This window comes from Mycotypha africana (assembly GCF_025528875.1).
Source record: "Mycotypha africana strain NRRL 2978 chromosome Unknown BDF20scaffold_10, whole genome shotgun sequence".
Classification (NCBI taxonomy): domain Eukaryota; kingdom Fungi; phylum Mucoromycota; class Mucoromycetes; order Mucorales; family Mycotyphaceae; genus Mycotypha; species Mycotypha africana.
The window spans coordinates 886,678-901,482 of record NW_026515734.1 but is presented as its reverse complement, the minus strand read 5'-3'; the positions used below and the strand labels follow the sequence as shown (position 1 = coordinate 901,482).

At 37.8% G+C, this 14,805-nt stretch overlaps 4 protein-coding genes across 4 annotated transcripts; 1 reads left to right on the top strand and 3 right to left on the bottom strand.

Annotated features, from left to right (window-relative positions):
- Nucleotide 1: 1 nt before the first annotated feature.
- BDF20DRAFT_890155 (mitochondrial F1-F0 ATP synthase subunit F of fungi-domain-containing protein) lies at nt 2-730 on the bottom strand. Its single transcript, XM_053082178.1, has 3 exons — nt 499-730; nt 270-432; nt 2-182 (listed from the first exon to the last, which is right to left on the bottom strand). Exons 1-3 carry the CDS (start codon nt 622-624, stop codon nt 154-156), a joined length of 318 nt encoding a protein of 105 aa, XP_052932934.1. The 5' UTR covers nt 625-730; the 3' UTR covers nt 2-153.
- A 554-nt stretch (nt 731-1,284) lies between these two features.
- BDF20DRAFT_826223 (CCR4-Not complex component, Not1-domain-containing protein) lies at nt 1,285-6,697 on the bottom strand (the record flags this gene model as incomplete). Its single annotated transcript, XM_053078048.1, has 8 exons — nt 1,285-1,577; nt 1,662-2,244; nt 2,325-4,046; nt 4,118-4,632; nt 4,701-4,926; nt 4,999-6,151; nt 6,241-6,512; nt 6,593-6,697. The coding sequence occupies 8 exons, from the start codon at nt 6,695-6,697 to the stop codon at nt 1,285-1,287; spliced, it is 4,869 nt and encodes a 1,622-aa protein (XP_052932933.1).
- Nucleotides 6,698-8,676: 1,979 nt separating this feature from the next.
- On the bottom strand, nt 8,677-9,641 carry BDF20DRAFT_890143 (acyl-CoA N-acyltransferase). The gene is made up of 5 exons (XM_053082177.1): nt 9,585-9,641; nt 9,450-9,519; nt 9,298-9,385; nt 9,019-9,225; nt 8,677-8,943 (listed from the first exon to the last, which is right to left on the bottom strand). The coding sequence occupies exons 1-5, from the start codon at nt 9,603-9,605 to the stop codon at nt 8,814-8,816; spliced, it is 516 nt and encodes a 171-aa protein (XP_052932932.1). The 5' UTR covers nt 9,606-9,641; the 3' UTR covers nt 8,677-8,813.
- A 466-nt stretch (nt 9,642-10,107) lies between these two features.
- BDF20DRAFT_890138 (armadillo-type protein) lies at nt 10,108-14,311 on the top strand. The gene is made up of 15 exons (XM_053082176.1): nt 10,108-10,188; nt 10,258-10,380; nt 10,443-10,501; nt 10,573-10,681; nt 10,750-11,689; nt 11,756-11,907; nt 11,963-12,119; nt 12,186-12,391; nt 12,454-12,537; nt 12,621-13,170; nt 13,236-13,288; nt 13,345-13,473; nt 13,541-13,762; nt 13,835-13,899; nt 13,973-14,311. The coding sequence occupies exons 1-15, from the start codon at nt 10,156-10,158 to the stop codon at nt 14,061-14,063; spliced, it is 2,973 nt and encodes a 990-aa protein (XP_052932931.1). The 5' UTR covers nt 10,108-10,155; the 3' UTR covers nt 14,064-14,311.
- Nucleotides 14,312-14,805: the final 494 nt, after the last annotated feature.

Here is a 14,805-nt window from a genome sequence, read left to right as displayed (position 1 = left end):
GTTTTTTTCTTTTTTTTTTTTTTTTTGGTTCTTTTCCTTTGAAGATTCATGGACAATATCAAATCTATTGCTGGTGTATTTCTGTCCTTAGCTTGCTTTTATTACAATCTTAAATTATTTTATACTCGAGTTTAACTCGACTACATTACAAATTTAGTGGTGCTCGACATTCTTGTGATGCTCTGTTCAACAAAAAAAATCAAAAAGGTACCGAAAGTTAGTCAGAGCTTCACACAAGTGTTGGTTTTTGTTTACGAGAAAAAACTTACTCAAGTGGAAGTGATAGTCGATAGTATAACCAATAATACCAACACCGAGGATAAGATGAAGTAATGGAGTAACAGAGGCGTTATCACCATCAATATAACGGGCCTTATAACGAGCAAAAGGACCAACAGGCTTGGGAGTTTCAGCAGTTCCCTTGGGTAATTTCTAGACAATGACATCAAGTCAGTCGAAATGTTGACAATAATTTTTGAAGACATCATCATTCCGTACCTTATAGAATTTGACTAATTCATTGATTTGTCCATCCTTAGCTGAACCACTAAGCTTGGTGGCAGCAGCAATATTAGGAGGAACAAGTGTTTTGGTGGTATAGGCACGACGGAAAATGGCGCTCATCTTAAGTGTGTTTGTAATATTAAGATACTATTCAAACAGAGTAAAAGATATAAAATTGTGGGGCATTTTTATTTGAAAGTCTCGCTATTTTTTTAATGCTAAATGGGCGATTCACCAGGGGGGTTTGATTTTTTTTCCTTTATTTTTTGTTCTCACCTTTTTTTTTTTTTTTTTTTTTTTTTGCCCACTCGTTCTCCGGGCGAGAAGAAAGAGGCGTGGTTATCTGGCCCCTTACACGTCACCGGAACAAAAAGCAATCTGTAATGACCGACAAATCATAAGAAGTTCAGTTACAGTAATAGGGTTTTATTGTTGGGAAAAAAATTCTAAACAATTTGAAATGTGAACGGGTAGCCAAAAAGAAAAGAAAAAACATAAAAATAGAATAGAGACGTTTATGATACAGCATTAACCATGGAAATTTATGTATAAAGAAATGATATGATATATATGTAAAATGTGTGTCGTGAGTGTTTGTGTACAAAGTAACGAATTGACAGGTGAGTTATTATAAGGGTGGAGAGGAGAAAGGTATAAATAATAATAAAAAATAGAATGCTTTTTTGTTAATTTTGATTGATAGACCTACACATGTTCAGGGAAATAGGCATATTCAATTTACTATGTCAATACGAGTATTAATAAGTTGTTCGCTTCTGTTTACCTTGAGACGCTTTCGAACAATCTTTCAATGTCTGTCGCGCAGCGAGTAAATGAGTGACTCCAAAAGCTGTAGCGAGGATTCTTGATCAGTTCAATGAACGTAATCAAAAGGCCCCACGGATGTGGTCTATTTACAATTAATCTTTCTAATAAAACTCTTGTAATTTGTTCTTTCGCCACTTCGTTTTTGCCTTCAACAAACAAGTACAACAGCAAGCAGCTAAAATAGTGTGTGTGGCTGTTAGGATAGCGTAATTGGTTAGCAATGGCACTCAAAAGAAGATAGCGTCCTACACAAATACCAAAGAAAAAAAGATAATGTTACTACATACTGTTGGTTTCCTCAATGCTTCCTTTCATATACACATGTTTACCTTCAGAAGTCAATTCAGACAAAAGGTATTGATAGATTTCTAACGCAGGCCCTTGATGCACAGGTGTTCCCCTTGAAATGGTGACCATACCAATGTAAAACGTGACGGCATTGACTAAACGTGTGTTGAATGTTTTCTTTGTGCTGTCATACATTTTATCCAACAAAACCTTCAGGAAATCCGTAGAAGGTATCTTGGATTTTTCCAAAATTTGGTCCAACTCTTGTTTCAGATTATTCTCTTCTATAATACTGGTCACATCTGACAAAACACGAGGTGACTGATGGGTTTCAGTTAGCAAATCGATCTTCAAATTGGGCGTGAAAGGATCTGGCAAACGCATGTGGCGAGGGAAAGCGCTTAGAATCAAGTTACGCATTTGGATACTAATGGCGGGTATCACATCACAAAAACTATAGTGATAATCACTGAGGAATTCTGGGAAATCGTGAAGGAGAACAAGTAAGACACGGAGTGTGCCTCTGTATAATGTACGAGTAGTGTCACGCAACTCAAGTTTACGCAGATAAGGTGCCAAGAATTCAAACAAGCAGATCAGTAGTCGTTGGAAGGTTGGCCAGCCCTATAGAAAGTTATTTTACACGTATGTTAGCCTATTATCCATAAAGCGTTGTCAAATTCTCAATAACAGTTGAAACTTACTTGTTGATTCTCGGCCAACAACAATTGGGGCATGAAGAATCGATGAGAAATAAGCTGAAGCCAAGCAAGAGAAAAACCAGGGAATTTTAGAGGCTGCAGAGTCAGGAAGGTGCTGCTGAAAGCATTCAGAAGAGGGAGATACAAGGATAGCATCTGTTGTTCAATCTTGTGGAAATCAGTTAATAAACTAGTGAATAGACGAAGGAAGGGACGTTGGTCAAAGTGCTGTCCGCGTATTTCATGGTGCTGCGAAATACATAAGACTGCAACTGATAATGCACGTCGAACATGAATCAAAGGATCTGCTTCATCTGCCATCGTGACTTGTGTCAGACAAACAATCAATTTGGAAAGAGCATCGATAGGTTGATAGCCTAAAGCAGGTGATTGACCAGCGAGCATCTTAAATTTGATGGCATGCTCCACAGACGCTTCTATGCAAACACGGTAAAATAAAGTGGCTACATCGTTCATTCTTAATATGTCCTGTTGAGAAAGCTGCGTTACAAACGTCAAAAGAGTTTTCTCAGTAGCAGCTGGATGTTGGTATACGCGAACCCATTCGGCAAAGAAGTATTGAAGTTGCTCGTAGAGGTTGCCGTCAGTGCTGCTAGGTGGAGCCATATCTTGCGCTTGAAGATGTTGAGGTGTTGGTACTCTACGTAGCTCCTCCAGCAGACTTATCACATTCTCGGGTATCTGATTTCCTCTCAGATTGCTTAGAGCCTCCAACGAGGCCATAAATTCTTGGCTGGTAGCCAAAGGATACTCACCCAATAGACAAGCACGGATCAAGCGTACAGAAAATTCAATGGCATTCTTGCGGCCACTATTAATCAACACAGCTAATTCTTGGTCTTGTTCAGGTAGGCTGATTAAACCAGCCTTGATTAATGCTACAGTGACGGGTACATTGTATTTACGTTCATCATCAGCATGTGTGAGCCAAGTAGTCACCAAGTTGCCTACAGCGGGAGCGACCTCGTATAAATGCTCCAGTATGACCACATAAACTTCAATAGCCAGTTGTCGCTCACTTTTGTACAACAATTGCACAATCTTTTGAGCAAATGCTCTCGCTGTCTCGGATTTATCAAAGCTAGTATAGGCAAGCATTGGAATCTGTCGAATTAAGGTACGGATATCACTATGATGAGGAAGGGCACTGATAGTGCTGATGTTTGTTTGACTAATAAGATTCTCAATTTCAGCGATGCATTGAGCGAATCTTTCTAAAATAGCACGAACACTTGCTTGGGGTATATGCTGCTGTTGCTGTTGGACAATTGCAGTGGGTACATTTTCAAGCCCATTGCTAATTGGAGTAGATAGATTATTTCCGTAACCGCTTCCATTATAAGCAAAAGCAGCAGGATCCATACTTGCTGCCATTGGCGCTGCAGGCGCTGCAGCAGCTGGTGGAACGCGAGGAATTCGCATAAAATCTTCATAAATGCTTAACTGTGCTGGCTGCAATCCTCCTGGCTTGGGTCGAAGAACAGGCGGGAGAGTATTTATGTAAGCCGACATTTGGAATGTTTCCATATCGACAAATGGCTGGCTAGTTTTTTGCTCGCGATGCTTTTTACGGGCTGCATAAGCCGTAGCAAGTATATCGTCAATTTCAAGAGTGGCTCTCTCCATGGCAGCTTTTTCAATGACTGCACACATGAGTTCCAGATTATTCTCTACTGTATTAAAAATAGCATTCTCTGCCATAGTCTATGTACAAAAGTGAGAATGCATCCATTGTCTTTTTGGTTCTTTCCTGAATCTGGGAATTCAAAACTTACATCGCTTAATCCATGAGCCAAAAAGATCGCTTTCAAATTGGAAACAATGCTCAATCTGAGCGGTTCTCGACTTGTTACCATAGCAAGGCTTGCGGATAAGTTTTGAGCCATCAGATGTGCAGCATCTCTCATCTTGTTTTCATTATTCTCCATAACAAAATCTTTCAGGACTAAATCGCGAGTGGATACGACGGCAATGGCGACTGCACGTTCGACAACAGGCCCGATAATCTCACGGACAGAATCTGTAAAAGCTTGAAGAACTAAGCGCTTGGCAGCAGGGTGGTTGTTAAACAATGCAATTTGAGGGTTGAAGGCAATATAGGGAGCAAGGTTAGGAATATTGATGGGTATATCATTTATGGTTGAAGGCTCTGTGTCGGCATTTTGCAATAACGGGTTTCCGCCGGCTGCTGCTCGTCCAGGGTAACCAGAACCAGAGGAAGCAAAAGCATTTTTGCTATTATTTTGCGCTTGAGGCTGTCTGTCCTTCAAGACAGTCGTTGGTGTAATATCTGATTCATCATGAAAGCGTATGAGCAGCGTTAAAAGGAGCAAAGTCTTTTATATTATGTCGTCTTACCTTTCAATTCAACTGACAGACTCTTACACAAAACCTCAATTTCAAACTTTAGGTTAAGTTTAAGCTCTGCGAACTCATACAATTCCACTAGCAGCTTAAGGATCGCCATCAACCAAGGGTTAGGCGGTTTGAATACTTTGCTATCGGCACATTGTTCCAACACTTTACAAACGAAAGGAATAACAACAATCAAGCGTTGTGTATCATAGCCTTCCAACAATAAATTCTATATTCATAATGCAGTTAGCCCCAAAGTTGAATTTGCTTCTGCTACAAAGCCCTAGTTCTTCTTACAAACCTTGAACATCAAATTCTTATGCAGAATAGGCTTATTTTTGGCGAGTGTCATTCTTCCGAGCCATGATCCCAAATTTTTCAGTAACGAACGTTCAGAAGAATTTGTTACCGTTTTTTCCGAGTTCAAGAGAAGCAATGCGTTAGCATATGTCACGGCAAGTATGTGATTATTCAGTAACTTGGAACCGATGTAATCTAACACCATTATGTACAGCTCATGATAGTTCGGTTCAGCAGATATTCTTTTTGTCACCAGATAATTGCTAAACCATTTATACGCAGATGGTATCAATACCTCTCTCAAATTGGATACTTTGCTCTCAATATTATTCTGTGCCACGTTATTGATCGTAAAAAGAATTGTATCTTGTACCGTGCTGGACGGTTCTTGGTAAACAAGATCGGCAACTTCTGGTATCTGAGGTGGATGAATGCTTGTGAAAGGTATTGTCAGAGTTGGCTGAAAATGTTGATGGTTATTCGGATCCAGATCTTCACCAGGCTTAATTTGAGCATTAGGATGACTTAGAGATGTCTGTATATAAGTAACAATGTCGGGATGCATCTCCACCAAAGCAGGTGTCTCTAATAAGTGTGCACAATACTGTGGCCATTCTGTTAATCGACCTTGAAATTGTCTTAACGCTTGAACACCAAAGTTAAACATTTTGGAACCAGCAGGATTGCGTAACGCTTCCAAAATATAACGTAGCGCGACACCTAATGGTACGTAAGAGACGAGTCTGTGTTGTATGAGCAGACCAAACAAGGTAGCCGTAATAGATAGTTCTTTTTCGGGATATTTAGGGAAAAATGCATATTCATCAAATAAATTGTGAATCATACACGCGAAAACATCTTGATCGCGAGGAGCCTTAGAAATACTAAGTCTCTTTAATAATTCAATCATGTCGTCAACCGAAAGCTCACCATTGTATATACGCTCATAGTACATATTAGCTTCTTCTTCTATATCTGGTTTAAATGATGCGCCTCCTCCGGGACCAACAACCTGCGCTGGTGGCATACCTGTTGCTATTGCTGGACCTGTTGCTGATACTGCTTGCATTGCATTTGTATGCAGTTGCGGGTACAATTGAAGACAGCGGTTTTGAATGTCCTTCAACTTCTCAGTCAATTGAGGCGTCAAAGAGCTACAGTGAGATTGTTTATACATTAGTTAAATGTTAAAATATACGCATCGCCGTCTTATTACTGCAGCATCTTCATTCGCCTCAATTACCTATTTGTTAATGCTTTTAAAAAGCTTCTGACGGAATCTACCGACAATGCTATAGGTAAGTTGACCTTGGATGGATCTTGTCGTTGTACTTCCAACGAAATCTTCTGCACAAGATAGTCTAAACATTGATTGGCGAATGTCTCTCTTAATTCAGGATTATTCAATCTTTCTTCTAACCAAGTCTCCAAATTCATTGATTTATCTATATCAGCCAAACATGCCAAATCCAAAGCTAAAGCTGGTGGTAAAGAATCTAAAATAGACGGTATAGCCTGTATAGAATTACGCAGAGTTCAGCAAGATCAGTCGAGGTATATTCTTGTCCAATAATGTAATTTATGCACAAACTTACGTTGACGTCTTTTGACAGTTCCAAAATTCGTGTAACAGAAGATGGATTGTTACTGTACATATCCAATATCACTTGTTTGAACTGTTCATTCTGTTCATTTGCCATATCGTCGTTCATATTGTTCATCTTAGTTCCTATAAAGTGAATCATCTCTTGATATTGGTTCATCAACGCTTTAGATTTCGAACAATGTTCCGCCAGCCTTTTGAGGAACAATTGTAATTTATCTTCCTGCACATCATTAAATTGGTAGCTGCTATCATGCAAACTAGAAGATGCAGCGTTGATCGTGTATTGCAAAAGGTTTTCAGGGATAGAATCTATTTTAGAACAAGCTTCTATAGCCTTTTCTATTTTCGCATTAAAGATTGATTTCGCTTAACAAATAGGAGAATAAATATTAGATCTATGATTATTGCTAGATATTTGACCCCATATAACTTTTTAAGTATATTTTACCTTGAGTGATAATGTTCGCCTGAACTCCCGTAAATAATGGGAGAGTTAAAATTGCTTGGTTGAAATCATTCAGCTTCAGTCTGTCGAAGAGCTCGTTCAAATCTGCTTGATTCGCAATTTCAGTTTTGGTAAATTGTTCTAATGCTGAACCGAAACTGGATATAGTTTCCAAGTGATTCTTCCCTGCTTTTGTGGGTAATAAATCCATATTCTGCATTAATAGTTTGACGTGAGGTGAATTATCATCTCTGAGAAGTTTTTGTTTATAGAGGTCGGAAAGTAAGTATCGAAATAAATGTTCACGAATGTCATCTCCGTGAGTTTCGATGAGCTACAGGTCGAAGAGAAGGATATTTTTAGTGTGATGAAATTGATAGTTTACTTCTATTTTGTGCTATATCGCTTACTGATTTTATTTCCGTTGATTTTCGAGTAAAATTATCGTTATTTAGATTGGATATAAGTAAAGTCACCTGAGCTTTAACTATGCGTGTAAGGCTAGCTTTTTGAGATTTGGAAGTACTTCGTTGCTTTGGGCTTGCTGTTGACGGAGTATTATAAGGGTCTAATTCACTACTCATAGTTGCTTAATGATCGAGTTGCATGTTTTTATGCAAGTTGCAGAATGTATGTTTTATATCTTTTGTTATCGTCGGCTTAATGATTTATAACGGTTACAAATGAATGAAAGAAGAGAACTTCTTTAAAAACTATTTTAATGAGGTTAGAAGGAAGGTGAACTAGAAAAACGATCTTGAACTTTATGAGAAATTAAAGAGCCAAAAAGTGATCAATGCTCAAAAATTTTCGACACATATGTTAAAAAAGTGAAGAACGCGTTGTCAGAAATCGCTGAATGAATTCTTATTTGGATGACATCAGCAAAAAAAGAACCCGCTAAGAAACAACATTAGGCATTCAACTGAATCTGTTGATGAAACCAAGACGTTTAGACTTCGAAACATAGCCAAAAGCCAATTTTGTAATAAATGCGCGATAGGGCTTCAATATATTACGCTCTATTGTCGATGATTGTATTTGTATTGTTCAAATAGTTTACAAATCGTTGATATTCCTGCTAAACATCGAACAAAGTTAGGTTTTGTGTAATTTTGATTGGTAAGAGTGGCTTGGTGTTGCATAAATAGACCTCAACCGCAGATCTGAATTCAATTTTCAATAATAGTCTGTTTTAATTTATCTTAACAACAGACAATTCATTCTCAATATGGCAAAAAATGAGCAAAAAGAGCAAGAAATAGAGAGACTATTTGTTCACTCGGGAGAAAAAGAAAGGTAGAAAAATAGCGGAAACATTGCGTTCAAGTAATGCAACAGACATTTATATGATTCAACGAATGATCAGGCTATTGGAACTGCTGAAGATGCGTTTGAATGAGTCAGGGTGGACTGATAACTTTGACGCTTACACCCGTGGTATGGAACCTAAGCTTAATTAGTTGGAATATATTGGCACTGATATGGTGTACAGACCTTGTTAGAGATAAAAATTTAGAAAATTGCACACTACTTCAGTTAGAGAAGGAAGCAACAGAATTTGGCAGAGGTAATTGAAGACACTGGAGCAGAACCAGACTTTGAAAGATACTAATGTCTGCTGGATTAGCTACTGTCAGCGATTCCATTAAGCGAGAGCTGTTAGAACATATAAAAAAATTTGTGGATACCAATTTTAAATGAAGTTTATCTATAATTTCTATGTATTGTTTATTGATCGCATTTACGGACCGATCGCTCATCTTCAATGGGCTGCAACTTTATTAACCTCCTCAACAATACCACGAAGGACTGGCTTTGTTTCTTTTAAATTCAAGCGCATGGCATATGCATCTTCTCCATCAGCATAGTATTTTTTCTCAATATCATGAACACTATTTTTGTCGTAATCAAATAAATAAATCAATTAGAAAGGGACTTCACAGCAAGGAAAGTCAACTATCACGTACTCGAATTTCAAAGTATCCCTATAAAGACCGATGGCGGCACGGTTTGTCTTACGAACATGTAAAGATACATAGTGAGCACCGAAAACTGTTGCCATTTGACTAGTTGCTTGTGTCATGAGTTTTTGTGCGAGACCTAAACGTCTATAGGTACGCATAACTGATAATGAAGTAATATGACCATGAGGAACATCTGTAGGTTCTTCTTCCCTATTGGAAATGAAATCTACTCGTTACTTTAAGGAATCTCCAATGTAATTCCAACTCTTCTTCATTCCCTACATTTTTGCTAAAACATAACCAACAACTTTCCCATTCTCATCCTCGGCTACAAAAGATAACTGAGGCCATGATAAAGCGTGATAAAGGTCTATAAAAAATAACGTCAAGTTGAATAACATATTCTACTAGCGTTGCAAAGGCGGCTACATTACAATATTTCATTTGGTAATTCTCTGGCAGATCGAGTAAATTACAATTTTGAATATAAATCAAGTCTTCAACCTACTCAAGTCAGGCGGGTTGTTAGTTTCGAACTCGTATCAAACGGTTTGGAATTCTCTGCTTACAGTAGCTTGTCTTATGTTCATGTTGCTTTTGATTTTTTAATAAGTTTTTGGAAAAAGAAAAAATAAAATTCTGTTTAACACAAGCAAATGCATATTTTTGGGTGCTTTAGAAGATTCAAAAGCCACTGCAAATCCAAAGAACATTATATTTCGCTTCACGACTACAGGGTAGGAAGACCTTAAAACATCGATGAGCGTATAATAATAAACTATGCACCCGTCAACAAACTTTTGCAGAAGATGGACCCGTTATCGACTGTGCATTTGCTGACCAAAGACCTTTGCATGGTTTTTACAGGATAGACAAGGAGATGATCTTTATTACTTTTTAGTTAGCAGAAGTTTTGTTCAAACCTTTATTAGTTTGAACGCTATGCTTCACCTAAGGCTTCTGTCAGATCTGTATCACTACTTGAGGTATGACACTTAGTCACGCAATCATATATCTACTTTGATTTCTGCGAGAATCCATAAATGTAAAGTGTCTTTAAATTACGAAATTCTTTCTATTTCTTCGAACATTAAAAAATTAACGAGTGGAAACTCACACTGTAGAGAAACAATTATTATTATGGACTATCCAACAGTTACTCAAGTTGAAACAGTAATATAAACTTAGCAGTAGCTCAACGCAGCGTTTCTAGTACGATAGTTGAATAACTCCTTTTCTCAGCTTATAAACGAGCTTTATAGTTCAAGCGATCCACTTGTCGCCAAAGAAATCCAGGATCAACTTCAGACATTACAGAAGCAACCAATTGCTTGGGAAATTGCCTCTCAACTACTTTTTTCGCAAGTAACTCGTTTTATTCAAGCTTTTATTCTTGTAACAATCGCACAATACTTAAATCCTTTCAGACAGATCATTGTCGGTTTTTCGGTGCACATACGTTTCAAGTGAAAATCACACGCGATTGGTAAGCACGTCAGTAAGTGATTCATGGATTTTTTTTTTTGCTGTTGCCTAAACAAATTTAACGCTCGGTAGGGAAACGCTACCAGAGAATAAACATGAATGGTTAAAGAGCGAACTCCTTAATTGGATAGTTCGGTTATGTGGAGGACCAGCTTTTGTCACTACCAAATTATGCATAGCAGTAAAGCATGGAATTAAGTTAATGCTTTTTTAATGATATCAACTGATTTAAATTTTGTGCATGAATAGTTAATAGCCTATTCATTCCATTCAGTGCCCGATAAATGGCCGCACTTCATCGCATCAACAGTAGAAGCGCTACAACTAGGCTCACAAGCTTATGGTGTGCCAGCCCAAACAATCTATTCAACTATTCTGGAATTTTTAACGCTTGTACCTGAGGAAATATCCAATTCTAACCTTATTGGCGGACACAAGCTACAGCTGATTGGAGAATTAAAAGAAGGCGTTCCGATTGTTCTGACAACCATATCGACGCTACTATTTCAACCTGTCAATTCGGCTGATACACTTCAACATAAATCATTAAGATGCTTACAGAGCTGGATACAGTATGGGATTAATTTAGAAGATGCACATACTTTGTTACAAAAAGTGATGATCTTACTTGGTCACCCGGAATTATTTGAACCTGCCGTTGACGTCTTATTAGAATCTATGCAACAAACAGCGTGGGCGAGGTATCAAAATTATCGAAATGAGTTATTATCATGTTTCACGAGCGACGCCATGAAGGAGAAGTTTGAGACTTGTATTGCAGATGAGGATGAGGAAACTGCGCTTGCGCTTGCAAAGTTGTTTACGACCTTTGGAGAGACATATACAGATTTTATAGTGAAACATTTGGCCCGGCCAGACATAAAGTGGCTGTTGCAGATGATATTACAATTAACAGATTATAAAGGTTACTATCCGATAGATCAGGAAGTATCTGAAATTCCACTCAACTTTTGGTATATAATGCAAGAAACCTTATTTGATGAGAATGTATTACCTTTGCGCCCTATATCGACGCCACCACATCTCGATGAGGGAAATTCAAGGGATGAGGCTGTTTGGATTTATGAGTGTGGGCAAACCTCGTTGGCTATTTATCGTGATTTAGTGAAAATCCTGATTCAGAAAGCTTGCTACCCAGATGAAATGACTTGGAATTCATGGAATAAAGGTTCGATTATAAGAAAGAATTGGTTATTGTTCTTTTAGCGCAGCATCTAATTTATGAGTATTCCAGATGTTAAAGATAAGTTTAAGATCTGGAGACGTGATTTGGGAGATACAATGATCAATCCCTACTTTGTATTGAAAGACGAGATGTTATCAATTCTCTTGGAGCAAGCAACATGCATTATCGAGCAATGGGAAGGCTTACCAAACTCAGCACAAGTAAGAACAGCTACATTTGGACGTATATTCTGTACGCTAACTGTAACAACTATAGTATTTAGAGGCTACGTTATTTTGCCTGAAAAGCATATCTGAAGAGATCAGTGCGAAGGAAAGTGTTTACATATCTCGGTTTTTTGGCGCAGAGATATTAGGAAAATTACAAAGTGATTGTAGTATTCGATTGAAAAATACTGTTTTATTACTTATGGGTAAGAATTTTGCATACGTGTCTTTTATCCAAGGAATCGTAATTTATACAATACTATTCACTATAGGTTCATTCTCGGAATGGCTCAAATCAAACCCCCAATTATTAAACCCAATCATGAACTACATTGTACCTTGCCTGAGTAATCCTAACCTAGCCCCAGCTGCTACCTCTTCCTTTTCAGATATTTGCGATAACTGCCGCGAATCTCTAGTTGATGAGTTAGAAAGTCTGATGCATGTTTATGTAGCTATGGCAAATTCAAGTATAAAGGTATACTAAATTGATGCTGAGCAGAAATCTTGACTATTGTAAACTAATAGCCAATTTCTCAGTCTATTTTCATGCAGAAGGTTGTGCAATCTGTTGCTGATGTGATTCAAGTTCTGCCACCTGAAAGAGCTATACCTCCTTTAATGGTAAAGTTTTTCTGAAGGAATTAACACATTAATTCATATGGTACTTAGTATTACCTAACGAACCTGCTTATTCACGTTTGTAGTCGTTAACTGGAGATATTTTGCAAGGCATATCGAAAGCGCTTAATTTAATAGAAGAAAACCCTGAAGGGTCACGAGACGCAACCCTTGTCCAACTTCAATATCTAACTGCATGTTGTCGTGGTATACAATCACCAAATGATGATTACAAGTCCTTAACAGAACGGGATGAAATTTACGATGCATTTGCTAGCGGGAAATTGACTAAAGCATATATGAAAATTGATGGCTTCAGCGATATTGCTTTTGCCATTGAGCAATCTACTGCACGTATTGCACGAGTATGGGGTGCAGATGAAGCTATTGCAAAGGCCTTATCAACTTTCGTTGACCAAGGTATCAAGTCAACAAGTCCTTTACTCAGTTTGAGTTTTGTAAATTTCGTAGAGTTGGTAGAGGCAAGTTATACAACTGCGGCTTATGCTTGCTGGCTTGACTCAGCAGCACTTGCAATGACGGTATTCGGTGGGCAGGGAATGTACACTGAGAGATTGAGAGACATGCTAGGTACATTGACAACAAAGACGTTGGAGGTAATTAATGGAACAGAAGGTAAGAATTTGTAAGTTGCTACTATATATTGCGAACAAACTTTTTCAACAATTACTTTTTAATAGCTATGGAGAATTATCCAGACATTGTTGACAGTTACTTCGGATTACTTTCAAGGGTAATATACAAGAATAATAAGGAATCGGATTATTTCTAACGCAGTTCACATTGCAGACGTTACGACGTTGTCCTTTAGCATTTTATCATTTACCATTGTCCATGATCAATATGATTTTCTTGATCGTCATTGCAGGCTTAGGATTGCAAGAGCGCTTAGCATTGAAAGCAGCTGTTATGTTCATGGTATATTTACCGTTTGTAAGGAAATGAATTAAGCACACAATGACTAATATGAAGATATTCATGACAGGCCGATTTTGTCACGCAAGATCATCCAGATAATTCAGATATAAGTGAAGTAGCGGACACAATCATGATGAACTTGGGAATCAAAATTATGGAACAGCTATTATTGGGTATTGGTGGTCGTGTGCCTAGGTCTTTTTCAGGACCACTTGTGGACGTTTTACATCGAATAACAGGGAAATATTTGCAACCTAGTCGCGAATGGTTAAGAACATTACTAGCAACTGTAAACTAAATTACTTATACAATATTAAATATGCTACTTATGATTAACTATTTTGGTCCTTTTTCTTCGTAGGATGGTTTCCCTTCTCCTTTGGTAACTCCAGAAGACAAGGAGGCATTACTTAAAGGCGTATTAGGGTAAGTTGTCCAGTTTACTGATTTCTCGTTGGCGAAACAAGCAATATAAAAAGCTAAATAAACGTTGATCTAGGAATCGATCTTTGAAGAGATTTAAAGAGACGGTAAATAACTTTTCCATAAAATGCAGAGGCCTTGGGAACACAACTTTTGGCAAAGTGTAAATGTCCCTCGAATAATACATCTAGTCTGTACGGTAATGTATCGCATACACCATTTTTACTTTTTCTTGTGTGCACTTTGAGATTTATCTTGCGCATTATCCAATAAAATCTGCGTATCCGTAATTTTTTGGTTTTTTTTGCGTCTTTTTATTCTATATCATTTCATTGACCAGTATCCAAAATTTGAAATCCAATGAAATGCCCCCATTTGACCCAAAATTTTGAATAGGGTAGGTACGAGTTGATAATACTGAAAGGTGAGTTTTTTAGACTGAAAAAAAAAAAAAGAGTGCTCTCGAGATTATGTATAAAGCTAATGTGTCAGACTCTCTTAACACTTTTTGTATCCTTTGTTGCATAAATTGTCCATTTGCTAATTGGGTGGTAAACAAAGGAAGCCAAGTTATGACTAAAACTTGATCCTGTCTGAACATATGCTTATGCTAGCTATCATACAATTGTGTTTTAGTGTCATGGTTCGCCTCTTTTTGTTGTAACTCATGGTTTCTTCTGCTGGCCTGGTTGCTTGAGCTTGCTACTACCAATGTATATGCCGTACCTCCTTTCCTAATCAGAAACGGTACATGCGCTTACAGCCGATGGCTGTAATACCTTTTGGGTAAGAGGTATAAAGAAATGAACAAGACTGCCAAACGCCCTCAATAACACTACTTTTCCTGTCAAATGTGTCATTCTGCTTAACTCTAACTTTTGACACTACTCCTCATATGTAAGTATTACA

Excerpts from the sequence above, each read along its gene's own strand:
- BDF20DRAFT_890138 (XM_053082176.1), top strand. The coding sequence starts at position 10,156 with ATGGACTATCCAACAGTTACTCAAGTTGAAACA. Across the intron at positions 10,381-10,442 it reads CTCAACTACTTTTTTCGCAA|ACAGATCATTGTCGGTTTTT; the intron begins GTAACTCGTTTT and ends AAATCCTTTCAG. Across the intron at positions 12,120-12,185 it reads TACTGTTTTATTACTTATGG|GTTCATTCTCGGAATGGCTC; the intron begins GTAAGAATTTTG and ends TATTCACTATAG.
- BDF20DRAFT_890143 (XM_053082177.1), bottom strand. The coding sequence starts at position 9,605 with ATGAACATAAGACAAGCTACT. Across the intron at positions 9,226-9,297 it reads GGTTATGTTTTAGCAAAAAT|GGAAGAAGAACCTACAGATG; the intron begins GTAGGGAATGAA and ends CATTTCCAATAG. Across the intron at positions 8,944-9,018 it reads AGGGATACTTTGAAATTCGA|TGTTCATGATATTGAGAAAA; the intron begins GTACGTGATAGT and ends CGACAAAAATAG.
- BDF20DRAFT_890155 (XM_053082178.1), bottom strand. The coding sequence starts at position 624 with ATGAGCGCCATTTTCCGTCGTGCCTATACCACCAAAACACTTGTTCCT. Across the intron at positions 433-498 it reads AATTAGTCAAATTCTATAAG|AAATTACCCAAGGGAACTGC; the intron begins GTACGGAATGAT and ends GTCATTGTCTAG. Across the intron at positions 183-269 it reads CGACTATCACTTCCACTTGA|AGCATCACAAGAATGTCGAG; the intron begins GTAAGTTTTTTC and ends TTTGTTGAACAG.